This window comes from Hylobates moloch, unplaced genomic scaffold (assembly GCF_009828535.3).
Source record: "Hylobates moloch isolate HMO894 unplaced genomic scaffold, HMol_V3 SCAFFOLD_72, whole genome shotgun sequence".
In the NCBI taxonomy this organism is placed as follows: domain Eukaryota; kingdom Metazoa; phylum Chordata; class Mammalia; order Primates; family Hylobatidae; genus Hylobates; species Hylobates moloch.
The window spans coordinates 218,105-241,961 of NW_026652347.1; the positions used below are offsets into that span (position 1 = coordinate 218,105).

The 23,857-nt window shown below is 55.1% G+C and overlaps 2 protein-coding genes across 7 annotated transcripts in view; both read left to right on the forward strand.

Annotated features, from left to right (window-relative positions):
• Nucleotides 1-21,528, forward strand: part of LOC116463873 (solute carrier family 12 member 9) — a 59,605-nt gene extending 38,077 nt beyond the window's left edge. The window contains exons 1-15 of one of the 6 annotated variants that reach the window (XM_058434903.1): nucleotides 6,773-6,910; nucleotides 7,433-7,783; nucleotides 8,558-8,780; nucleotides 9,021-9,155; nucleotides 10,109-10,240; nucleotides 11,274-11,582; nucleotides 13,181-13,288; nucleotides 13,397-13,508; nucleotides 14,225-14,382; nucleotides 14,490-14,572; nucleotides 15,420-15,544; nucleotides 15,694-15,886; nucleotides 16,035-16,209; nucleotides 16,981-17,127; nucleotides 20,026-21,527. In XM_058434903.1, the coding sequence (XP_058290886.1) occupies nucleotides 8,600-8,780; nucleotides 9,021-9,155; nucleotides 10,109-10,240; nucleotides 11,274-11,582; nucleotides 13,181-13,288; nucleotides 13,397-13,508; nucleotides 14,225-14,382; nucleotides 14,490-14,572; nucleotides 15,420-15,544; nucleotides 15,694-15,886; nucleotides 16,035-16,209; nucleotides 16,981-17,127; nucleotides 20,026-20,912 (2,745 nt within the window). In that variant the 5' untranslated portion in view covers nucleotides 6,773-6,910; nucleotides 7,433-7,783; nucleotides 8,558-8,599 and the 3' untranslated portion in view covers nucleotides 20,913-21,527. Of the gene's footprint in view, nucleotides 1-6,772; nucleotides 6,911-7,432; nucleotides 7,784-8,557; nucleotides 8,781-9,020; nucleotides 9,156-10,108; nucleotides 10,241-10,312; nucleotides 11,583-13,169; nucleotides 13,289-13,396; nucleotides 13,509-14,224; nucleotides 14,383-14,489; nucleotides 14,573-15,419; nucleotides 15,545-15,693; nucleotides 15,887-16,034; nucleotides 16,210-16,980; nucleotides 17,128-20,025 lie in introns of those variants that run through there. The other 5 variants (XM_058434904.1, XM_032147161.2, XM_032147160.2 and 2 more) reach the window with 5 other exon arrangements.
• Nucleotides 21,529-21,696: 168 nt separating this feature from the next.
• LOC116463863 (thyroid receptor-interacting protein 6-like) overlaps nucleotides 21,697-23,857 on the forward strand; it is a 7,574-nt gene continuing 5,413 nt past the window's right edge. The window contains exons 1-4 of the mRNA XM_058434892.1: nucleotides 21,697-21,916; nucleotides 22,216-22,293; nucleotides 22,426-22,538; nucleotides 22,796-23,167. Coding sequence (XP_058290875.1) covers nucleotides 21,808-21,916; nucleotides 22,216-22,293; nucleotides 22,426-22,538; nucleotides 22,796-23,167 — 672 coding nt within the window. The 5' untranslated portion in view covers nucleotides 21,697-21,807. The remainder of the gene's footprint in view (nucleotides 21,917-22,215; nucleotides 22,294-22,425; nucleotides 22,539-22,795; nucleotides 23,168-23,857) is intronic.

The window sequence follows — 23,857 nt, forward strand, 5'->3', positions numbered from 1 at the left end:
TCCAGCCTGGGCAACAGAGCAAGACTCTGTCTCAAAAAAAAATAATAATAAAATAAAATAATAATAATAAAAAAGCTTCATTGCTACCTTAGTTCACCAAAATGCTTCAGCACAAGTGTACTATATGAATCACTATCGATCTGTCTTGCAAGAAGACATGGGTAGTGAGAATGAAAGTGAGAACTTCCAGGCCGGGCGCGGTGGCTCACGCTTGTAATCCTAGCACTTTGGGAGGCCGAGGCGGGCGGATCACAAGGTCAGGAGATCGAGACCACGGTGAAACCCCGTCTCTACTAAAACTACAAAAAATTAGCCGGGCGTGGTGGCGGGCGCCTGTAGTCCCAGCTACCCGGAGAGGCTGAGGCAGGAGAATGGCGTGAACCCGGGAGGCGGAGCTTGCAGTGAGCCGAGATTGTGCCACTGCAATCCAGCCTGGGCGACAGAGCGAGACTCCGTCTCAAAAAAAAAAAAAAAAAAAAAAAGAAAGTGAGAACTTCCACTATTGAGTGAGAGTCCCAAAGTGGGGGAATAAAGGAGGAAACCACCCCTCATATTGTCTTATGACCAGTTTCTGCCTCCAAAGAAAGAAAAAGTAAAAACTAAAAGGCAGAAATAAAATCCACAAGCAGACAGCCCAGCGCCACACCCTAGGGCTAGTAGTTAAAGACAGACCCCTGACCTAATCGGTTATGTTATCTATAGATTACAGACATTGTATAGAAAAGCACTGTGAAAATCCCTGTCCTGTTTTCTTCCGACCTAATTACCAGTGCATGCAGCCCCCAGCCACGTACCCCCTGCTTGCTCAATCGATCATGACACTCTCACACGCACCCCCTTAGAGTTGTGAGCCCTTAAAAGAGACATGAATTGCTCACTCGAGGAGCTCGGCTCTTGAGACAAGAGTCTTGCCGATGCCCCTGGCCGAATAAACCCCCTTCTTTCTTTAACTCAGTGTCTGAGGAGTTTTGTCTGCGGCTCGTCCTGCTACAGTAATAGAAATACAATGTTGGCCAGGCTGGTCCTAAATGCCTGACCTCAAGTGATCCGCCCACCTTGGCCTCCCAAAATGGTGAGAGTACAGGCATGAGCCACCGTGCCCAGCTGGGAGATGCTGTTAATATTGAAGTCAAGGCATCAGGCATACAGCAGGACTGTAGTTGGTGAGTCCAGCCATCATACTTACAGATGCGGCCTTTGGCTTTTACTTTGAGGAGAAAGGCGTGTCATTGGGGAATTATGAAAGGTGGCACCCATCGGGAATGGATATTTACCTAAACAGCATCCCTCTGGCTGCTCAGTTGAGAATAGATTTTGGGACAAGTGCAGAAGTGGGAAAACCAGTTAGGAGGCTATTGTGAAAGCGGAAGAGGTAGGCCGGGCGTGGTGGCTCACGCCTGTAATCCCAGCACTTTGGGAGGCCGAGGCGGGCGGATCACGAGGTCAGGAGATCGAGACCATGGTGAAACCCCGTCTCTACTAAAAATACAAAAAATTAGCCAGGCGTGGTGGCGGGCGCCTGTAGTCCCAGCTACTCGGAGGCTGAGGCAGGAGAATGGCGTGAACCTGGGAGGCGGAGCTTGCAGTGAGCCGAGATCACACCACAGCACTCCAGCCTGGGCAACAGAGCAAGACTCTGTCTCAAAAAAAAAAAAAAGCAGAAGAGGTGATGGTGGCATGGACTTGGGTAGTAAAATGTGGTTGCAGACTGGTCATAACTTGAAAGTGGAGGCCAAAGGAATTGTCTATGGTGTGGATGTTGGATGTGAGAGTATTCCAGTGTAATCCCAGGTTTCCGGCCTGAGAGGACCACAGGAGGAGCAGGTGGTGGGAATCTGAGTATTTAGTTTTGGACATACCAAGTTTGAGTTGCCCATTTGATGTCCAAGCAGAGATGGTAGTAGAGCCGGGTGCCATGGCTCACTCCTGTAATCCCAACACTGTGGGAGGCCGAGGTGGGCAGATCACATGAGGTCAGGAGTTCAAGACCAGCCTGGCCAACATGGCGAAACCCCATCTCTACTAAAAATACAAAAATTAGCCAGGCGTGGTGGCATGCACCTGTAATCCCAGCTACTCGTGAGGCTGAGGCAGGAGAATCGCTTGAACCCGGGAGGCGGAGGTTGCAGTGAGCAGAGATCTCACCACTGCACTCCAGCCTGGGTGACAGAGTAACTCCATTTCAAAAAAAAAAAACAAAAACAAGAAACAAAAAACAAAACAAGATGGTAGTAGATTGTTGGCTATACAGTCTGAAGTTCAGAGTAGAGGTCTGGGCTAGAAGTACACCCTTGGAGGCACTATTATATAGATGGTATTAAAACAGATTGGGCTGGGTGCGGTGGCTCATGTCTGTAATCCCAGCATTTTAGGAGGCTGAGGTGGGAGGATTACTTGAGCCCAATGGTTCAAGACCAGCCTGGGCAACATAGTGAGAACCTGTCTCTACAAAATATAAAAAATTAGCCGGGCATGGGTGCATGTGCCTGTAACTACTTGGGAGGCTGAGGCAGGAGGATTGCTTGAGCCTGGGAGATAGAGGTTGCTGTGAGCTATGATGGTGCCACTGTACTCCAGCCTAGGTGACAGAGTGAGACCAAGTCTCAAAAATAAATAAATAATAAATAAATACGGAAAAAATAGAACTATGAGACTGGATGAGATCGTGAAGGGAGTGGGTATAAATGTTGACAAGAGGTCGGGCGCAGTGGCTCACACCTGTAATCCCAGCACTTTGGGAGGCCAAGGCGGATCACGAAGTCAGGAGATGGAGACCATCCTGGCTAACACGGTGAAACCTCATCTCCAATAAAAATACAAAAAGTTAGCTGGGCGTGGTGGCGGGCACCTGTAGTCCCAGCTACTCGGGAGGCTGAGGCAGGAGAATTGCTTCAACCCAGGAGGCAGAGCTTGCAGTGAGCCGAGATCACACCACTGCACTCCAGCCTGGGTGACAGAGCAAGACTCCGTCTCAAAAAAAAGGAAAGAAAGAAAGAAAGAAAGAAAGAGCTAGGATAGACAACTAATATAAGGAGAGTTTTTTGTTTGGTTAGATTTTTTTTTTTGAGATGGACTCTTGCTGTGTCGCCTAGGTTGGAGTGCCTCAGTCTCCCGAGTAGCTGGAATTACAGGCGTGTACCAACAGGCCCAGCTAATTTTTGTATTTTTGGTAGAGACAGGGTTTCACAATGATGGCCAGGCTGGTCTTGAACTCCTGACCTCAAGTGATCCCCCTGCTTCGGCCTCCCAAAGTGCTGGGATTACAGGCTTGAGCCACTGTGCCCAGCCTTCACTTCCCTTCTTACCTAGCTTAAATGTCTAAGTGGGGTCTTGCTGTGTCATCCAGGTTGGAGTGCAGTGGTGCGATCACAGCTCACTGCAGCCTCAACCTCCCAGATTCACTCTAAACTGGGCTAGGCAGGCCTGGCAAGGCAGTGGGATGTGGAGGGAGTGGAACACAACATTGAGACCCAGTCAAGAAGAGGACCCAGGGCGGGCATGGTGGCTCACGCCTGTAATCCCAGCACTTTGGGAGGCCGAGGTGGGTGGATCAACTGAGGTCAGGAGTTTGAGACCAGCCTGGAGAACATGGTGAAACCCTGTCTCTGCTAAAAATGCAAAAAGTAGCCAGGCATGGTGGCAGACGCCTGTCATCCCAGCTACTCCAAGGCTGAGGCAGGAGAATCAGTTGAACCTGGGATGCAGAGGCTGCAGTGAGCTGAGATCGCACCACTGTACTACAGCCTTGGGCAACAGAGGGAGACTGTCTAAAAAGAAAAAAAAGAAGAGGACCCAGAGGAGAGTAAAATTTAGTCAAGGAGAAAGTCTCTGTCAGGCCTGAGCCCAACAGTTCTCTACTCACTGGATCCCCAGTTCATCCATCCTACCCTCTTTCTACTGTGCCCCTTCTCTCCCTCCCCAGCATCTTCCCTTCCCTTCTTTTTTTTTTTTTTTTTTTTGAGACAGAGTCTCGCTCTGTCACCCAGGCTGGAGTACAATGGTGTGATCTTGGCTCACTGCAACCTCTGCATCCCAGGTTCAAGTGATTCTCCCACGTCAGCCTCCCGAGTAGCTGGGACTATAGGCGCCTGCCACCATGCCCGGCTAATTTTTGTATTTTTAGTAGAGACAGGGTTTCCCCATTTTGGCCAGACTGGTCTTGAACTCCTGACCTTAAGTGATCCGTCTGCCTTGGCCTCTCAAAGTGCTGGGATTACAGGCGTGAGCCACAATGCCCAGCCTCCTTCTTTTCCCTCCCTCCCTTCTTTCCTTCCCTCCGTCCCTCCCTCCCTTCTTTCCTGCCTTCCATCCCTTCTTTCCTGCCTTCCTTCCCTTTTTTTTCTTTTTTTTTTTAATTGAGATAAGGTCATGCACTATCACCCAGATGGGTGTGCAGCCATAGGATCATAGCTCACCCCAGCCTCCATCCTCCCACCTCAGCCTCCTGAGTAGCTGGGACTACAGGTGTGCGCCACCATGCCCAGCTGATTAAAAAAAAAAAAATTAGAGACAGTGTCTTCTGTGTTGCCCAGGCTGGTCTTGAACTCCTGGCCTCAAATGACCCTTCTGCCTCAACCTCCCAAAGTACTGGGATTACAAGTGCAAGTTACTACACCTTGCCACAGTCTTTTTTGTTGTTTGAGACAGGGTCTCATTCTGCCACCCAGGCTGGAGTGCAGTGGCACTATCATAGCCCACTCAACTTCCTGGGCTCAAGGGATCTTCCAGTTTCAGCCTCCTGAGTAGCTGAGACAACAGGCGTGCACCACCACGCATGGTTAATTGTTTTCTTTTCTTCTTCGTTTTTTTTTTGAGTTGAAGTTTTGCTCTTGTTACCCAGGCTGGAGTGCAATGGCGAGATCTCAGCTCACCGCAACCTCCACCTCCCGTGTTCAAGCGATTCTCCTGCCTCAGCCTCCCGAGTACCTGGGATTACAGGTGCACGCCACCACGCCCAACTAATTTTTGTATTTTTAGTAGTGATGGGGTATCACCATGTTGGCACAATGGTCACAATCTCCTGACCTCGTGATCCGCCCATCTCGGCCTCCCAAAGTGCTGGGATTACAGGCGTGAGCCACCGTGCCTGGCCCACTTTTTAAAAAACATTTTGTAGAGATGAGGTCCCACTTTATTTCCCAGGCTGGTCTGGAGCTCTTAGGCCCAAGTGATCCTCCTGCCTCAGCCTTCCAAAGTGCTGAGATTACAGGCATGACCCACCACCCCCAGCTCCTCGCCACCTTCTTTGTGCCAATCAAAATAGTCCTGAATAAAGCCTGACTTACTGTTTAAACAAGAGTCAGAGTTTTTTCTTTAATAAGCGCAGTAGAAAAGGTGAACTGAAGGGGAGGGGCTGCAGTCATTGATGAAGACAAGGTCCAAGGCAAAACCACAGAGTAACAGGGTAAGGTGGAGGTTGAGATTTACGGAAGCAGAGTTCAATGATGGACAGGCCAGGGTATACCAAGGGAGTGCTTATAACTGACTCTGAAAAAGTTTTTTTTTTTTTTTTGAGACAGAGTCTCGTTCTGTCGCCCTGGCTGGAGTGCGGTGGTGCGATCTCAGCTCACTGCAACCTCTGCCTCCCAGGTTCAAGCGATCCTCCTGCCTCAGCCTCCTAAGTAGCTGGGACTGCAGGCGCACGCTTGAGTTCAGGAGTTCCAGAGAAGCCTGGGCAACATGGCGAAACCCGGTCTGTACAAAATATTTAAAAATTAGCCAGGCATGGTGATGTATGCCTGTGTAGTTCCAGGCACTTGGGAGGCTGAGGCAGGAGGATGCTTGAGCCGGAAAGGCTGAGGTTGTAGTGACACGAGATCGCGCCACTGCACTCCAGTCTGTGTAATAATAGTTCCTGGATCCAAAAAAAAAAAAGGAAATGTATCTGAAACTTTCCAAGCTTCAATTTCCTAATCTGAAAAATTGAAATAGCGGTACCTACCTCACAGAGTGGCTAATTTAATGCAGTGCTATTTGCAAGGGATAATTTATCAAACCTTTAGGCGTTGTTCTAAAGTGCCTATTAAATGCTCACTGAACTCACAGCCTTCGGAGGGAGGTTCAAGTGTATGCCCATTTTACACATGAGGACGCGTTGGTAGGCGGTACTGCTGTTCATGGGATCTGTAAAGAGTGAAGAAGGAGTCTCAGCTCTCAGTAGAGTTCACAGGCTCTAGGATTTCTGCTGGAGGTGAGAACACTGCAGGGAGGCAAGAAAGCGAGCATCAGACGGTGCAAAGCGACCCTGGGCCCAGATCGGCGGCCAATGGCTCCCTCCGGTGGCGGAAGCAAAGAGCGCAGCTGGATCGGGCGCGAAGGGAGGATCCCCGCAGCCGGTGAGGGGCGAGGCTGGGACCCGGTGGAGGTTCTAGGGCTTTGAAAGGTTGGAGGACTAGAACTCCAGAAGTCCCCGAACGAAGTGGGCCGGAGTTCCCGGTGATGCACCTGGACCAGGTGTTGCAGCCCCGCCCACCTCCCTGCCGCCTTCCGCCGTCTTCACACGCCCCCTTTAGGGGGGTGGCTGCTCACGGCGCCTCGGAGCTCGGACTGGGGTCCGGCCCCTGCGGCGACGATTGTTTGCACCTAAGTGAAGGAGGCTCCGAGACCCGCGGCCCACGTCCTGCCAGAGACGCTTGTCTGCAGGGCTGCATTGCATCCCCGGGCGCACGTGGAGCTGGAGCAGAGCATGCTAGGGGAGCGCAGAGAGGGTCGGGCTTCCCCGGGCTCGCCCACAGGGCGGGGCAGAGGACGGGGACCAATAGCGCGCGCGTGCTGGTGGGGGTGGGGACAGGCTCCGGGCCTGGCATCCCGGTAGCCGCAGCTGTCTTTTCCGGCCCCCGTGCGCTCTCCGCCTGAGGCGGAGCCCCCCGGCTCGCGGGGATCGCCCCCGAGCGCTGCGTCCTGCGGGTGGGTGAGTGAGCGCCCCGCGGCCCCTGAGCTGTGGGGTGCACCTGGCCAGGAAGAAAGATATCTTGGCTCCCTTGCACCCCAGCGGGCGCAAAGGGGCAGGAGCCCGGGTTGGGGGAGGAGGAGGACCCGGGGACCTTGTGTCGCTCGGTGGGAGCCGGTCTGTGTTTCTGTTTTGCTAGAGTGTGTTTGGGTTGGTAGAGTTTGTAGGGAGGGTGCCTCGTGTGGATGGGAGGAATCTGGGGAGGCTAAGGCGTGGAGGAGGGGGTCTGAGATGGGTCGAGGGAGAGGATTGACGGAGGGTGGGGTTTTGAAAGAGTTGGAAGTTTCTTGTTGCCTGTGGGTGGGGTGATTGCATTGGGGGGCTTGGTAGGGGCAGCTCAGGACACCGAAGGAGAGGATGGGGAAGGCTCTCCTGCCCGTAACTTACTTCCCTTTTGGGAGATTTGCTTCCTCTTGCATTGCTAGTTAAGGAAGGAGAGGCTGGAGAAGCCTGTGCCGTCAGAGAACCTTTGCCCTTTTCCAGAACCGGTGCCATCCCTAGTCTCAGGAACATAAGGGCAGGTGTGGCCCCCAGGAGCTGGGAGAGACCTTGAAACCCCTGCTGACGGGTTTGGGGTACCAACTTTTGTGGGGCAGTGGCTGGTACCATTTGCAGCCCACGGGCTTTTTTGAGTTGCCGGTAAGCAGGGTGTGGGTGCGTGCGTTCCTGTTTCCTTGCGGTTGTCTCTCTCTTTTTTTTTTTTTTTTATTGACACAGGGTCTCGCTGTCACCCAGGCTGGAGTGCAGTGGCATGATCTCGGCTCGCTGCAGCCCTACGCCTCCAGGACTCAAGCGATTCTCGTGTCTCAGCCTCCCAAGTAGCTGTGATTACAGGCATGCACCTTCACGCTTGGCTAATTTTTTTTTTTCTTGTGAGACGGAGTCTCACTCTGTCGTCCAGGCTGGAGTGCAGTGGCGCGATGTCGGCTCACTGCAACCTCTGCCTCCTGGGTTCAAGGGATTCTCCTGCCTCAGCCTCCCAAGTAGCTGGGACTACAGGCATGAGCCACCATGCCCAGCTAATTTTTGTATTTTTAGTAGAGACGGGGTTTCACCGTGTTGACCAGGGTGGTCTCGAACTCCTGACCTCAGGTGATCCACCCGCCTCGTCCTCCCAAAGTGCTGGGATTACAGGCATGAACCACCAAGCCCGGCCAATTTTTGTATTTTTGTATTTATTTATTTATTTATTTATTTATTTTTTTTTTTTGAGACGGAGTCTCGCTCTGTCGCCCAGGCTGGAGTGCAGTGGCGCAATCTCGGCTCACTGCAAGCTCCGCCTCCCGGGTTCATGCTATTCTCCTGCCTCAGCCTCTCCAAGTAGCTGGGACTACAGGCGCCCGCCACCACGCCCGGCTAATTTTTTTGTATTTTTAGTAGAGACAGGGTTTCACCGTGGTCTCGATCTCCTGACCTCGTGATCCGCCCGCCTCAGCCTCCCAAAGTGCTGGGATTACAAGCGTGAGCCACCGCGCCCGGCCAATTTTTGTATTTTTAGTAGAGAACAGCTCTGTATTTTGGGGAGGCTTCGGGGTATTTGATTAGTGGTCTTTGGGGGTGGGCGGGCTCTGTGGGGGTGCTTTTGATGCAACATAATCTCCTTTGCAGGTCACCTAACCCATTTGTGGCTTCCTCTACCTGTGCTGAGCTATGGCCAGTGAGAGCTCACCTCTGCTGGCCTACCGGCTCCTGGGGGAGGAGGGGGCTGCCCTCCCTGCCAATGGGGCCGGGGGTCCTGGAGGGGCGTCTGCCCGGAAGCTGTCCACCTTCCTGGGTGTGGTGGTGCCCACTGTCCTGTCCATGTTCAGCATAGTTGTTTTTCTGAGGATTGGTGAGTGGGTCCTGGGGCTGGTGTGGACTGACTGTAGTATGGGAGGACATGATGGGGAGGGGTGGAGATGGGACTGGGATAAGATTAGGAAGGGGACCCAAGAGAAGTGGTTGGCTGAAGGGTTTGGGAAGGGGCTCCCTGTGGGCTTGCATTTAGCTCCACCCTGGAGCTCTGCAGAACCGGGGGTTGGGGATATGGGGTGTGAGTCCCCTGTGACCTGATTTGCTGCTCCTGCCTCAGGGTTCGTGGTGGGTCATGCTGGGCTGCTGCAGGCCCTGGCCATGCTGCTGGTTGCCTACTTCATCCTGGCACTCACCGTCCTCTCTGTCTGTGCCATCGCCACCAATGGAGCCGTGCAGGGGGGCGGAGCCTACTGTATCCTCCAACATCGATGGACTGGGGTCTGGGCTGTTCTGCCTGCTAGGGAGGGTGTGGAAGGGGCCATTACCTTTGTTGGCTCAGGGGCAAGACAAGTGTTTTTTTTCATTCTCAAAATTTTTTTAGGCTGGGTGCGGTGGCTCACGCCTGTAATCCCAGCACTTTGGGAGGCTGAGGTGGGTGGATCACTTGAGGCCAGGAGTTTGAGACCAGCCTGGCCAACATGGTGAAAGCCCGTCTCCACTAAAAATACAAAAATTAGCTGGGCATGGTGGCACCCGCCTGTGATTCCAGCTACTCAGGAGGCTGAGGCATGAGAATCACTTGAACCTAGGAGATGGAGGTTGCAGCGTGCCAAGATCATATCACTGCACTCCAACCTGGGCAACAGAGCAAGACTCTGACACCCAGGTTGCAGTGCAGTGGCGCCATCATAGCTCACTGCGATCTCGACTTCCCGGGCTCAAGTGATCCTCATGCTTCAACCTCCTGAGTAGTCGGCACTATAGGCATGTACCACCACCCCTGTTTAATTTTTAAATATTTTGTAGAGATGGAATCTTGCTATGTTTCCCAGGCTGGTCTTGAATTCCTGGCCTCAAGTGATCCTCCTGCCTCAGCCTCCCAAAATGCTGGGATTACAGGCGTCAGCCACTGTGCCTGGCCTGGCAGGGCAAGTTTTAATAAATGTGCAGCAAGCAGGCTGGTGTAGTGAAGGAGATCAACGTTGTCCTGCACGTTGATGCCAATTTCTAATCCAACAATCTCATCTGTTAGGCAGTGATTGTTTTACAGATGCAGAAACTGGCACTCAGAGGATATGAGTGACTTGGGCAAAGCCACATGGCTGGGGCCTGGCTGCACTCGGGTTCAGTGCTTGGAGCTATGGCAACTTCCTCACGTCGATTTCAGTCTTTTCCCTTAATGCTCACCCCTGCTTCCACTTTCAGTCATGATCAGCCGCACACTGGGGCCCGAGGTCGGGGGCAGCATTGGGCTCATGTTCTACCTGGCTAACGTCTGTGGCTGTGCTGTCTCCCTCCTGGGGCTGGTGGAGTCTGTGCTTGATGTCTTCGGGGCCGGTCTGTGCTCTGTCCGATCTGGGCAGTGCTGCGGGTTTGCAGGGTCTGGGAGTGTGGGATCGTGAGGGAGAAGGTCCTCTCCAGGAGAGGGGCAGACTGAGCCATTACCTTGGCTTTCTGGAGCTTCTGCTGTGTGGCCAGCATTGTGCAGGAGATGTGGACATCCCTGAGATTGTCCTTGCCTGCAGGGAGCTAGCCATCTAATTGGAGAGACTGGGCTAAGATTCTTAAAATTGACAGAGACCACCAGGGAGAGCTAAGACGCTAGGATGGAGCTAAAAGGGAAGTGGGGAAGGTGGTCTCTCTGATAGCAGGTGGGCAGAGGAGAGCTTGTCTTGCTTTGGGTCATGGTTAGGGCTGGGTCCCTTCTTATTTATTTATTTATTTTGAGATGGAGTCTTGCTTTGTTGCCCAGGCTGGAGTGCAGTGGTGTGATCTCTGCTCACTGCAACCTTTGCCTCCCTGGTTCAAACGATTCTTTTGCCTCAGCCTCTTGAGTAGCTGGGATTACAGGCACTCACTACCACGCCTGGCTAATGTTTGTATTTTTAGTAGAGACGGGGTTTCACCGTGTTGGCCAGGCTAGTCTCGAACTCCTGACCTCAAGTGATCCACCTGCCTCAGCTTCCCGAAGTGTTGGGATTACAGGCGTGAGCCCCAGCGCCCCGCCCCTTCTTCTTTTTTTTTTTTTTTCTTGAGACAAGGTCTCACTCTGTCACCCAGGCTGGAGTGCAGTGGTACCATCTCGGCTCAATGCAACTTCTGCCTCCCGGGCTCACGCGATTCTCCCACCTCAGCCTCCTAGTAGTTGGGACTACAGGCATGCCTCCCCATGCCTGGCTAATTTTTGCAGTTTTTGTGGAGCTGGGATTTCACAATGTTGCCCAGGCTAGTTTTAAACTCCTGGACTGAAGCGATCCTCCCACCTCGGCCTCCCAAAGTGCTGGAATTATAGGCATGAGCCGCCCACCATGCCCAGCCGGTGGGGTGCGTTAGGATCGGGCCTTCTAACTCTGTCCCTACCTCTCTCCAGATGCCACAGGGCCCAGTGGGCTCCGGGTCCTGCCCCAGGGCTACGGCTGGAACCTGCTGTATGGCTCCCTGCTGCTGGGCCTTGTGGGTGGGGTCTGCACCCTGGGAGCCGGCCTCTACGCCCGGGCCTCATTCCTCACATTCTTGCTGGTCTCCGGCTCCCTGGCCTCCGTGCTCATCAGCTTTGTGGCTGTGAGGCCGAGGGACATCCCCTTGACCCCTCGGCCTGGCCCCAATGGCTCCTCCCTGCCGCCCCGGCTTGGCCACTTCACCGGCTTCAACAGCAGTACCCTGAAGGACAACTTGGGTGGTGAGCTGGGCACTGCCGTGGCAGGGATCTCGGGGTGAGGGGTGGGCAAGCGTCGGGGCTGGGCCCTTAAAAATCTCTGGATGAGCACAGGTGTCAGAGGGAATGGAAGGCAGGAGATCTGGACTGCAGAGCAGTGCAGTTTAATTCAAGCCTGTCTAGCGTGTGTTTGGCTGGCGGCACAGGAGGAAGCCCACAAAACAGTCCCTGCTTTAGAGGAACTTGTGTTCTAGCTGAGGAGAGACGTGCATTCAAGAATTAGTTAAATAGCACAGTAAGGCCCAGCATGACTTAAACAGATCAGGATCTCCCAGGAGTGGAGAGAAGGGAGGCCTGACTATGGGCTGGGGAGGGCAGGAGCCAGGGAGCTGGAGGTGGCCTGAGATAGACAGGTGGGGGATTCAGAAAGAGCTTGAGACCAGGTGCAGTGGCTCACGCCTGTAATCCCAGCATTCTGGGAGGCCGAGGCAGGAGGATCACCTGAGGTCAGGAGTTTGAGACCAGTCTGGCCAACATGGTGAAACCCTCTCCCTGTCTCTACTAAAAACACAAAAATTAGCTGGGCACGCTGGCTTGCACCTGTAGTGCCAGATACTCGGGAAGCTGAGGGAGAATTGCTTGAACCCAGGAGGAGGAGGTTTCAGTGAGCTGAGATTGCACCACTGCACTCCAGCCTGGGCAACAGAGTGAGGTTCCGTCTCCAAAAAAAAACCATAAAATAAAAATACAAAAATTATCCAGGGGCGGTGGTGTGCGCCTGTAGTCCCAGCTACTCAGGAGGCTGAGGCATGAGAATCTCTTGAACCCGGGAGGCAGAGGCTGCAGTGAGCTAAGATCGCCACCACTGCCCTCCAGCCTGGGCTTCAGAACGAGACTCCGTCTCAAAAAGATAAGTAGGCTGGGTGCAGTGGCTCCCGCCTGTAATCCCAGTACTTTCGGAGGTCGAGGCGGGTGGACCACCTGAGGCCAGGAGTTCAAGATCAGCCTGGCCAGCATGGTGAAACCCCATCTCTACTAAAAATACAAAAATTAGCCAGGCGTGGTGGCGGGCACCTGTAATCCCAGCTACCTGAGAGGCTGAGGCAGGGGAATTGCTTGAACCTGGGAGGCAGAGGTTGCAGTGAGCCGAGATCGCACCACTGCACTCTGGCCTGGGTGACACAGTGAGACTCCGTCTCAAAATAAATAAATAAATAAAATTAAAAAGTTAGATGGGCATGGTGGTGCACACCTGTAGTCCCAGCTACTTGGCAGACTGAGGCAGGAGGATCGCTCTAGCCCAGGAGGTAGAGGTTGCATTGAGCTACGATGGTGCCACTGCACTCCAGCCTGGATGACAGAGCAAGACCCTGTCTCTAAAAAATAAGTAAATAAATAAAAGAGCATGGATTAAGGTCTGGAGGGAGGAATATCGGCGCATTGGGGGGACGTGGCAATGTGTCTGGCTGACCCAGGGCCAGTGCAGGAACAGGCTGGGGTCTTAGTGAGGGCAGTGCAGGGGAGGCGAGAGGACCGTGGGAATGTGTGGAGAGGGTGGCTAAGAGGCCTGGATCCCTGAGAGGGATGCTGATGCGCTCTCCTCCCTGGGAGGATCCTCCTAGCTGGCTATGCTGAGGACTACACCACGGGAGCCATGATGAATTTTGCCAGCGTCTTTGCTGTCCTCTTTAACGGCTGTACAGGCATCATGGCTGGGGCCAACATGTCAGGTGAGAGTCCCTGCCTGCTGCCTCCTGGGGGTTTGGGGCTGCCACCGTGAGGGACCCAGGGGGATGGCTGGAGGGCTGACCTCACTCCCTCTGCTCCCCCCTCTCCAGGGGAGCTGAAGGACCCCAGCCGGGCGATCCCTCTGGGCACGATCGTCGCCGTCGCCTACACCTTCTTCGTCTATGTCCTGCTTTTCTTTCTCTCCAGCTTCACTTGTGACAGGTGTCTGGGGAGGGATGGGGGTGGAGTGTCGAACAAGATTGGTGCACCTGGGTCACCAAGGGAAACACAGGCTGGGGGGCTGGGGAGCAGAAACCCAGCTTGTTGGGGTGGACGGTGGCTACCGGCGATTGACAACCGGCGATTGATAGCCAGCAGCTGCCGTGGACCTAGTACTGTTGCAGGCACTCAGCTTGGGAGTGAGGGTGGGTAGTGGCTTTCTACCCAGTTTGCATTTCCACAAATATTTGGCCTCTTGTGCATATACCATTAGGTATGACAGCCAGGTGAGGTGGCTCACACCTGTAATCCCAGCACTTTGGGAGGCTGAGGCAGGAGGATCGCTGGAGCCCAGGAGTTCCAGACCAGCCTGGGCAACAGAGCAAGAGCCTCCGGCCAAATACAAAAATTAGCTAGGTGTGATGGCAAATGCTTGTAGTCCTGGCTACTTGGGAGGCTGAGGTGGGAGGATTGCTTGAGTCCAAGAGGTCGAGGCTGCAGTGAGCTATGATTACAGCACTACACTTTAGCCTGGGGGTTGGAGTGAGACCTTGTCTCTTAAAAAACCACTGAGTGATTAAATCCAAGGCCGCCCAGTGAATACCAGGCGTATCCCTTTAGCACGTTTGATACCTGAGTCTGATCCTTAAGATCACAGCTAGAGATTTTCTTACCCCATGACGCATGATCATCCATGCCCTCCTTTTCCTCCTTCCTAGAACCCTGCTGCAGGAAGACTATGGGTTCTTCCGCGCCATCAGCCTGTGGCCCCCACTGGTGTTGATCGGAATCTATGCCACGGCGCTCTCAGCATCCATGAGCTCGCTCATTGGTGCCTCCCGCATCCTCCATGCCCTGGCCCGGGATGACCTCTTTGGTGGGTTCTGTGCCTCCTTGCTGGCTCAGAGCACGCCTTCCCTTGTCTGTCTCTCTGTCCCGGCTGAGCCCTGGCTGATGTGTCTGCTGTGGATTCTGTTTTTCTAGGAGTGATCTTGGCGCCGGCCAAGGTTGTGTCCCGAGGGGGAAACCCCTGGGCGGCTGTACTGTATTCTTGGGGCCTGGTGCAGGTGAGCCTTCTCCTTCAAGGGGCCCTTTCCCTCACCCCACCAGCTGATAGGATGGGGGTGCAGTTAGATGCAGGTTGGGAGACAGATGCAAAGACAAATGCGTATGCACTTGGGGGTGCACTGGCACTCTGCAGTGTTCACTGGCACTTTATGGGGTTCACCAGCATTTTGCAGGTTGCCCCAGTGCTTTGCAGGGTTCATTGGCACCCTGGGGGTTCACTGGCACTTTTCGGGGTACACGGGCATTTTGCAGGGTTCACTGACACTTTATGGGGTATACTAGTATTTTTCAGGGTTCACTGGCACTTTGTGGGGTGCCCCAGCACTTTGAGGGATTCACTGGCACTCTGTGGGATGTACCAACACTTTGTGGGGGTTCACTGATCCTTTGGAGGTTTGGTGGCACTCTGTGGGGGTGCATTGGCCCTTTCTGGGGTTCATTGACACTGGGGGTACACTTGCACTTTGCAGGGCTCACGGGCACTTTTCAGGGTTCACTGACACTTTGGGGTACACTGGCACTCTCTGGGGTTCATTGACACTTTGGGGATGCGCTGGCACTTTGCATGGTTCACGGGTACTTTCCAGGGTTCACTGACACTTTGGGGGTACACTGGCACTTTCTGGGGTTCACTGACACTGGGGATACACTGGCACTTTTGGGGTTTAATAGCATTTGGGGGGTTCATTGACACTTTGGAGGTGCACTGGCCTTTGCAGGGTTCACTGGCACTTTCTGGGGCTCATTGACACTTTGGGGGTACACTGGCATTCTTTGGTGTTCACTGGCATTTTGGGGGTACACTGGCACGTTGGATCAACGGCACGCCTCTTGGCCCTTGCCCAGCTGGTTCTCCTGGCCGGGAAGCTAAACACGCTGGCCGCTGTGGTCACTGTCTTCTACCTGGTGGCCTATGCTGCCGTGGACCTGTCCTGCCTGAGCCTGGAGTGGGCCTCGGCTCCCAACTTCCGGTGAGAGACTCAGAGACCTGTGTCCCCAGAGAGAAGAAGGGAGGAATGGGAAAACAGGGAGGACTCGGGCTCAGGCGTGGGGCTGGGGACTGCAGCCTCGAGTACGGCCAGCCCTGAGTTTCCGTCCCTCCTCCCCTCCATGCCCGCAGCCCCACCTTCAGCCTGTTCTCCTGGCACACCTGCCTGCTGGGGGTGGCCTCCTGCCTGCTCATGATGTTCCTCATCAGTCCTGGCGCGGCCGGTGGCTCCCTGCTCCTCATGGGTCTGCTGGCTGCCCTGCTCACCGCGCGAGGAGGCCCCAGTAGCTGGGGCTATGTCAGCCAGGCCTTGCTTTTCCACCAGGTACGGGGAGCTGGTGGGGCGGTGGGGAGACGGGAGGTGGTCAAAGAACCCCTCTCTTTGGCTGGAGTTGGTGCTCCCGTCCAGGAGGTGCTGAACGGGGCTGTGTATTTGATCCTGCCACTTCCCCACCGCCTCACCCCATACCCAGGTGCGTAAGTATCTGCTCCGGCTGGACGTCCGGAAGGATCACGTGAAGTTCTGGCGGCCCCAGCTGCTGCTCCTGGTGGGGAACCCCCGGGGCGCCCTGCCTCTGCTGCGGTTGGCCAACCAGCTTAAGAAGGGGGGGCTCTACGTGCTGGGCCATGTCACCCTGGGAGACCTTGGTGAGCTGCCTTCCCACTCACTCACTCACTCCCATTCTTCTCTCCCCCTACCCTTTTTTTTTTGAGATGGAGCTTCGTTCTGTTGCCCAGGCTGGAGGGCAGTGGGATGATCTTGGCTCACTGCAACCTCCACCTCCCAGGTTCAAGTGATTCTCCTGCCTTAGCCTCCTGAGCTGGGATTACAGGCACACACCACCATGCCTGGCTAGTTTTTGTATTTTTAGTAGAGAAGGGGTTTCACCATGTTGGCTAAGCTAGTTTCGAACTCCTGACCTCAAATGCTCTGCCCATCTCGGCCTCCCAAAGTGCTGGGATTGTAGGTGTGAGCCACCACAGCCAGAACCCCTCCCCTCCTTTTTTTTTTGAGACAAGGTCTTGCTCTGTCACCCAGGCTGGAGGGCAGTGATGCCATCAGAGTTCACTGCAGCCTCAACCTCTTGGGCTCAAGTAATCCTCCTGCCTTGGCCTCCTGAGTAGCTAGGACTACGGGTGTGTGCCACCAGGCCTGGCTAATTTGTAGAGATGAGGTCTCTTTTTGTTTCCCAGGCTGGTCTAGAACTCCTGACTCAAGCAACCCTCCCACCTTGGCCTCCCAAAGGGCAGGGATTACAGGCATGAGCCACGACACCAGCCCCTCTGCCCCTTTTATCTCCTTTCCCATGACCCCTCCAAGCAGCCATAGCCCTGCCCAGGCCCATCTGTGATTTGGACTCTAGGAGACATTGAGTTTGGCCAACACTGGCTACCTTCCTTTCCTCATCTTCTCTGTAGACTCCCTGCCCTCGGACCCTGTACAGCCACAGTACGGGGCATGGCTCAGCCTGGTGGACCGTGCCCAGGTGAAGGCTTTTGTGGATCTAACCCTCTCACCCTCCGTGCGCCAGGGGGCTCAGCATCTGCTGCGAATCTCCGGCCTCGGTGAGCTGCTTTTCCCTGGATGCCCTCGGCCCTCCTCTGTGGCCACTTCAAATCTCCGCTGCCCTCCCCTAGAGAGTCAGCCACAGATTGCAAACTGCAAAAGGACCTTATAGTCGAGAGCAGATAAGACAGTGCTCAAAGATAATAGCCTCAGACAGTGTGTGATAAGGTCTAATAGGAGATGCTAGGGACTAGCGATGGGGTGGGCGATGCTGTTGCGGTTTTTTTTCCTTCTTCTTCTTTTTTTTTTTTTTTTGAGACGGAGTCTTGTTCTGTCTTGCCCAGGCTGGAGTACAGTGGCACGATCTTGGCTCACTGCAGCCTCTACCTCCCAGGTTCAAGTGATTCTCCTGTCTCAGCCTTCCAAGGAGCTGGGACTATAGGCACGTGCTACCATGCCTGGCTAATTTTTGTATTTTTAGTAAAGATGGGGGTTTCACCATGTTGCCCAGGCCAGTGTCGAGCTCCTGACCTCAGGTGATCCACCCGCCTCGGCCTCCCAAAGTGCTGGGATTACAGGCATGTGCCACTGTGCCTGGCCTTTCCTTCTTTTTTTTTTTTTTTTCTGATCCAAAAATTGGGGCGTGGGCACTGAAGAGTGTATTTTTGGGGACAATGGAGCATTATTTGAATCTGCAGCTGCCTCATCAAATCAGATGGTTTTTAACTACCAGTGTTCAGAGGAAGGCAGGCCAGCCACGATACACTGATGTGGCCAGCAAAGGTTTTGCAGAGAGATGGTAATTCAGCCAGACTTTGAAAGGGGTTGGGATGTAGGAGATATAACATGTCTCCCCTGCCCCCGCCACCCGAAGCCACAAAGGATGCCGGAGGCTGTGTGGGGCGGAAGTTTGTGGATGGAGCGGTGAATTCTCAGCTTTTAGCGCTGAGGCCACCAGGGTTATCTATGCTCAGTCACTGCCTTCTCCCTTAATCCTGGACCAGTGCCCGTCACCAAAGTGCATGCTTCCTTCTCTATTCAGAGTCTGGCTAAAGTTCAACAGTGTTGGACATTGCCCAGTTCAGTGTAAATCAGAACCCTGAGAAATACTCAGGAGGGGGCGTGACTAGTTTATTTTGCAAGATCAGCTGGAGTTCACACCTGCCGAGATGTTTTGGGGTGTCATCAAGCATCATTGACCCACAGAGCATCTGAGAGCCTGGTCTTCACTTTTTGTGCAGAGACCACAATGCTCATGAAATTTTTCCTGTGGAAGATATCAGGTTGGTGCAAAAGCAATTGCGGTTTTTGCTTTTTTTTTTTTTTTTTGGACAGGGTCTCACTCTGTTGCCCAGGCTGGAGTGCAGTGGCATGATGTCGGCTCACTGCAACCTCTGCCTCCCGGGTTCAAGCGATTCTCCTATCTCAGCCTTCCAAGTAGCTGGGACTGCAGATACATGCCAGCATGTCCAACTAATTTTTGTATATTTTTGATAGAGACGGGGTTTCACCACATTGACCAGGCTAATCTCGAACTTCCAACCTCCAGTGATCCGCCCGCCTCAGCCTCCCAAAGTGCTGGGATGCCATTTTAATGGGAAAAAAAACCCGCAATTACTTTTGCACCAACCTATTCCAATAAGAGGAAAAGTATTTCCTTTAAATGGTGGATTCTCCTGTCATAGAAAATTTGATTTATGGGTTGAGCAATGTTTGTTTCATGAGAAGGGGTCTTGGAAGAGGTCTCCACGTCTCCCTGTAAACTCAGCCTGGTTCAAGGGAGCAATTATCTGATTCCACAAGGGTTGTTCAAAAATTAAGAACCAAGAGCTTGTCAGCAGGGACTTGGAGCATTGTGGTTGGCACGTGCCCAGCTCGGTGGCTCAGAGTGTGGCCTCTCATGCTGGGTGGAGGCGGATTGCGTTGACCTACCTGCCCCAGTACCTGCCAGATGTGAGCCTGTGGGCGAGTGACTTCATTGCTTGGTGCTTTGGGCTCCTTATCAGTAAAAAGAGGAGACTAAATATTACCTACCTCATAACATTACTTCAAGGTTCAAATAAGTTAAAATACAAAGTGCTTTCTATAGGACATAGCCCCTGGTAAGCGGATACCATGCAATGAACCACCATGATTAGGGTTTTGGTAAAACCTACTAGGGTTAGGGTTTACTGCAGTAAACATCCTGGGTAGCCCTGTTTCTTTTTTCTTTTTGAGATGGAGTCTCGCTCTGTTGCCCAGGCTGGAGTGCAGTGGCGTGATCTCAGCTTACTACAACCACCACCTTCCGGGTTCAGGCAATTCTCATGTCTCAGCCTCCTGAGTAGCTGGGATTATAGGCGCCCACCACAATGCTCGGCTAATTTTTGTATTTTTAGTAGAGAGAGCATTTCACCGTATTGGCCAGGCTGGTCTCAAACTCCTGACCTCAGGTGATCGATGTGCCTCAGCTTCCCAAGATGCTGCGATTACAGGTGTGAGCCACTGCGCCCTGCCTGGTCCATTTTCTCATCTTCCCATAGCAGAGTCTGGGACGCTATTACCCTGGGGATTCAGGTCATGAGCTTGGCTGATCAGGGTGTCTGATTTGCACAATGGAGTCAAACTCGCATCCCCTACCATGAAACAGATGCCCTGCTAGAAGCCGGGAGTGGACAGCATCCTACTCTCCATAGAATTGGAGTGCTCATTAGTGGCAAGAATCCTAATGCGAACTTTGCCTGTTTAAGTGGAGGAGATTAGTCACCGAGATAATAAAATAAGTGCATGTGAAAGTGTTTAGGAAAAATGAAAAGTCATTATGCAAATGTGCCGAATGTTGCTGTAAGAGCCCGTACACAGTGGGAATGTCATACCTATGGCTGACACACCTTGCTGTCAGTGTGTGGGAGCGTGGTGTAAACTTAGCCTGTGAGCCTGACTCCTGTCTGTTCTTGCCTTCCCCGCTCTGCCCCCAGGCGGCATGAAGCCCAACACGTTGGTCCTGGGTTTCTACGATGATGCTCCCCCGCAGGACCATTTTCTGACAGACCCGGCTTTCTCTGAGCCTGCGGACAGCACCAGGGAGGGCAGTTCCCCAGCTCTGAGCACCCTGTTCCCTCCTCCCCGGGCTCCTGGCAGCCCCCGGGCTCTCAGTCCCCAGGACTACGTGGCCACGGTGGCCGATGCCCTCAAGATGAACAAGAATGTGGTGCTGGCCCGGGCCAGCGGGGCCTTGCCCCCTGAGCGGCTGAGCCGGGGGTCTGGGGGCACCTCTCAGCTGCACCACGTGGACGTGTGGCCCCTCAACCTGCTGCGGCCCCGGGGTGGGCCCGGCTACGTGGATGTCTGTGGCCTCTTCCTGCTGCAGATGGCAACCATCTTGGGCATGGTGCCTGCTTGGCATAGCGCCCGGCTCCGGATCTTCCTGTGCCTGGGGCCTCGGGAGGCGCCTGGGGCGGCCGAGGGGCGGCTGCGGGCACTGCTGAGCCAACTGAGGATCCGGGCTGAGGTGCAGGAGGTGGTGTGGGGCGAGGGGGCCGGGACCGGGGGACCCGAGGCAGAGGAGGAAGGGGACTTTGTGAACAGTGGGCGGGGAGACGTGGAGGCAGAGGCCCTGGCACGCAGTGCCAACGCCCTGGTTCGGGCCCAGCAGGGGCGTGGCACAGGAGGAGGGCCGGGTGGGCCGGAGGGTGGGGATGCTGAGGGCCCCACCACAGCCCTCACCTTCCTGTACTTGCCTCGGCCACCCGCCGATCCTGCCCGATACCCCCGCTACCTGGCGCTACTGGAGACTCTAACCCGAGACCTGGGCCCCACGCTGCTGGTTCATGGGGTCACTCCAGTCACCTGCACTGATCTCTGATGCCCCTGCCTCCAGGGCTAGGTAGAGAGGGCCCAGGCAGGTGGCCTATCCTGATCCTTGGAGGAGGAGGAAGAGGAGGAGGGAAGCACTGTGTCCCTTGGCCCTGCCCTTGGGACGTGGAGCCCAGGGGAGGTTTGAAGGGGATCCTGGGCTTGGGCATCACGCCCACCTCCTTTGGCAGAGGGACCCCAGCACTAACTCTGGGCGGCTGTCCCCACCGTGCAGGGGAGGGAGTCCGCAGCCTCCCTTCACTGGTGCCTTGACGCTAGGGGCCAGGCCTCCTCCGTGACTCTGGGCTACCTCAGTTTCCCCACTTTGGCCAGACTCACCGACCCACTGGGGTGGTGATGTTTTCGTTCTGTTTTATTTTTCTAACTCTGCTGACCATGAATAAAAGACCAAAACACTACAGGCTGGCTGAGCAGTGCTGGTGGGTAGCTGAGAGGGAGGGGGTGGGAAGGGAGAGCTCTGTAGAGGGGTGGAGATCGGAGCCTTCAGCCTCCCGCAGCGAGGCTGCCACGTGCAGGGCTGGGGCGCGGGGCCCGGGCGCATCCGTGGACTTGGAGGCTGGCTCGGGCCCGCACCTCCCATCCCCAGCTGCCCGCAACCCCCAGTGACTCAGGGTCCCCCGGACAGCCCTCCCTTCTCGGCAGGAGGGGGCCGACTCGGGGAGAAATGGCAGTTTAGGGCCTAGGGGCCACGTGACTCTCCCCCAGGAATGTGATGACGTCATCGGGGGCGTGGTCGTCCCCAAAATTAGGGAGGAAGAGGAAAAAAAAAAGGCAGAAAAAGTTTTCTTTTTTGGAGTCCCAAACGAGGTGCGGGACGGACGAGGGGGTGAAGGCCAGAGGCTCGGGGCTTCAAGACCGCTGTCTGGAGTCCCCCGTTCCAGGCCATGTCGGGGCCCACCTGGCTGCCCCCGAAGCAGCCGGAGCCCGCCAGAACCCCTCAGGGAAGGGCGATCCCCCGAGGCACCCCGGGGCCACCACCGGCCCAGGGAGCAGGTAAGGCAGCCCTCTTGAGACAGAAGAGCCACCCAGCTGTGGCGCTCACCTCTGTCCTCCGGCTCCAGGCTCCCGCCCTGCCTGCTTCCTCCTGCCCCTTCCCCAAGCCGGGGGGAACAGCCGCCTGCGCTCTCTTGGGACCCTAGATTTGGGGGAGGAGGTAACGAGGGGCGGAGAGGGCGGCTCCCCAAATGTACACCCCTCCTGTCCTCCGCCACCCCACCTTTGATCTCTCTTCCCTCAACCCAGCACTCCAGCCCCACCCCAGGGTCAATTTTTGCCCCCTCCCATCTGAGCAGTGTTACCAGGCCCCAGGGGGACCGGAGGATCGGGGGCCGGCCTGGGTGGGGTCCCATGGAGTACTCCAGCGCACGCAGGTGAGAACTGGGATTGTGGGGTGGGACGTGAGGGGTCCCCTAGAACTGAGTCTGAGGGACCCAGGACAGGAGAAGGCCTATGGTAATTTGCATTCTTCCTGCTCTGGCTCCATCCTCAGGGGCTCCCTGCAGACAGGGGGGGCCTTCGCCCCGGAAGCCTGGACGCTGAGATAGACTTGCTGAGCAGCACGCTGGCCGAGCTGAATGGGGGTCGGGGTCATGCTCCACAGCGACCAGACCGACAGGTGACTCTGCCCCTCCTCCCCATCAGCACCCTGCTCCCTTCTCTGGACTCTTAGACCCAGCCCGATCCCCCCATGTGTGTAATGTGTACCCCAGCATGGAGGAAGCGTGGCTGCAAGTACCAACATGTCAGCCACTTGAGGACGGGACCTTGTCAAATGCAAAAGCCTGTACTTCCCCACACCCAGGGTCATTTCCACAAATGTGGGTCCTGGAGTGGGGTCCTTGCTTAGGAATTCTGGCCTGCGTTTCTCCTCAGGCATACGAGCCCCTGCCACCTCCTGCCTACCGCACGGGCTCCCTGAAGCCGAACCCAGCCTCGCCGCTCCCAGCGTCTTCCTATGGGGGCCCCACTCCAGCCTCTTACGCTACCGCCAGCACCCCGGCTGGCCCGGCCTTCCCCGTGCAAGTGAAGGTGGCACAGCCAGTGAGGGGCTGCGGCCCACCCAGGCGGGGAGCCTCTCAGGCCTCTGGGCCCCTCCCGGGCCCCCACTTTCCTCTCCCAGGCCGAGGTGAAGTCTGGGGGCCTGGCTATAGGAGCCAGAGAGAGCCAGGGCCAGGGGCCAAAGAGGAAGCTGCTGGGGTCTCTGGCCCTGCAGGAAGAGGAAGAGGAGGCGAGCACGGGCCCCAGGTAAGCCCTGGGGAACTGGGATTTCAGGCCCTACAGACAATGGGACACTGATTGGGTGGGGTGGCTGGTGGTGTTTTAGGGGGCTTTTTTTTTTTTTGAGACAGAGTTTTGCTCTTGTTTACCCAGGCTGGGGTGCAGTGGTGCCATCTTGGCTCACTGCAACCTCTGCCTCCCGGGTTCAGGTGATTCTCCTGCCTCAGCCTCCCGAATAGCTGGAATTACAGGCACGCGCTGCCACGCTTGGCTAATTTTTGTATTTTTAGTATAGACGGGGTTTCACTAAAACCCCAGTTTGTTGGCCAGGCTGGTCTCGAACTCCCAATTTCAGGTGATCCGCCCGCCTCAGCCTCCCAAAGTGCTGGAATTGCAGGCGTGAGCCACCGCGCCTGGCCAAGGGGCTGGTTTTGGAGCAGAGTCAGAGATCTGGGATGTGGAATAGGTAAGGGCAGGGCAGTGCGGGGTCAGGGCAGGGCGGTGCAGGGGAGCAGGATAGAACTGCCCACTGGGGCCGAGCGCGGTGGTTCACGCCTGTAATCCCAGCACTTTGGGAGGCTGAGGTGGGTGGATCACCGGAGGTCGCGAGTTCAAGACCAGCCTGACCAACATGGAGTAACCTTGTCTCTACTAAAAATACAAAATTAGCCAGGCATGGTGGGGCGTGCCTGTAATCCCAGCTACTCCGGAGGTTGA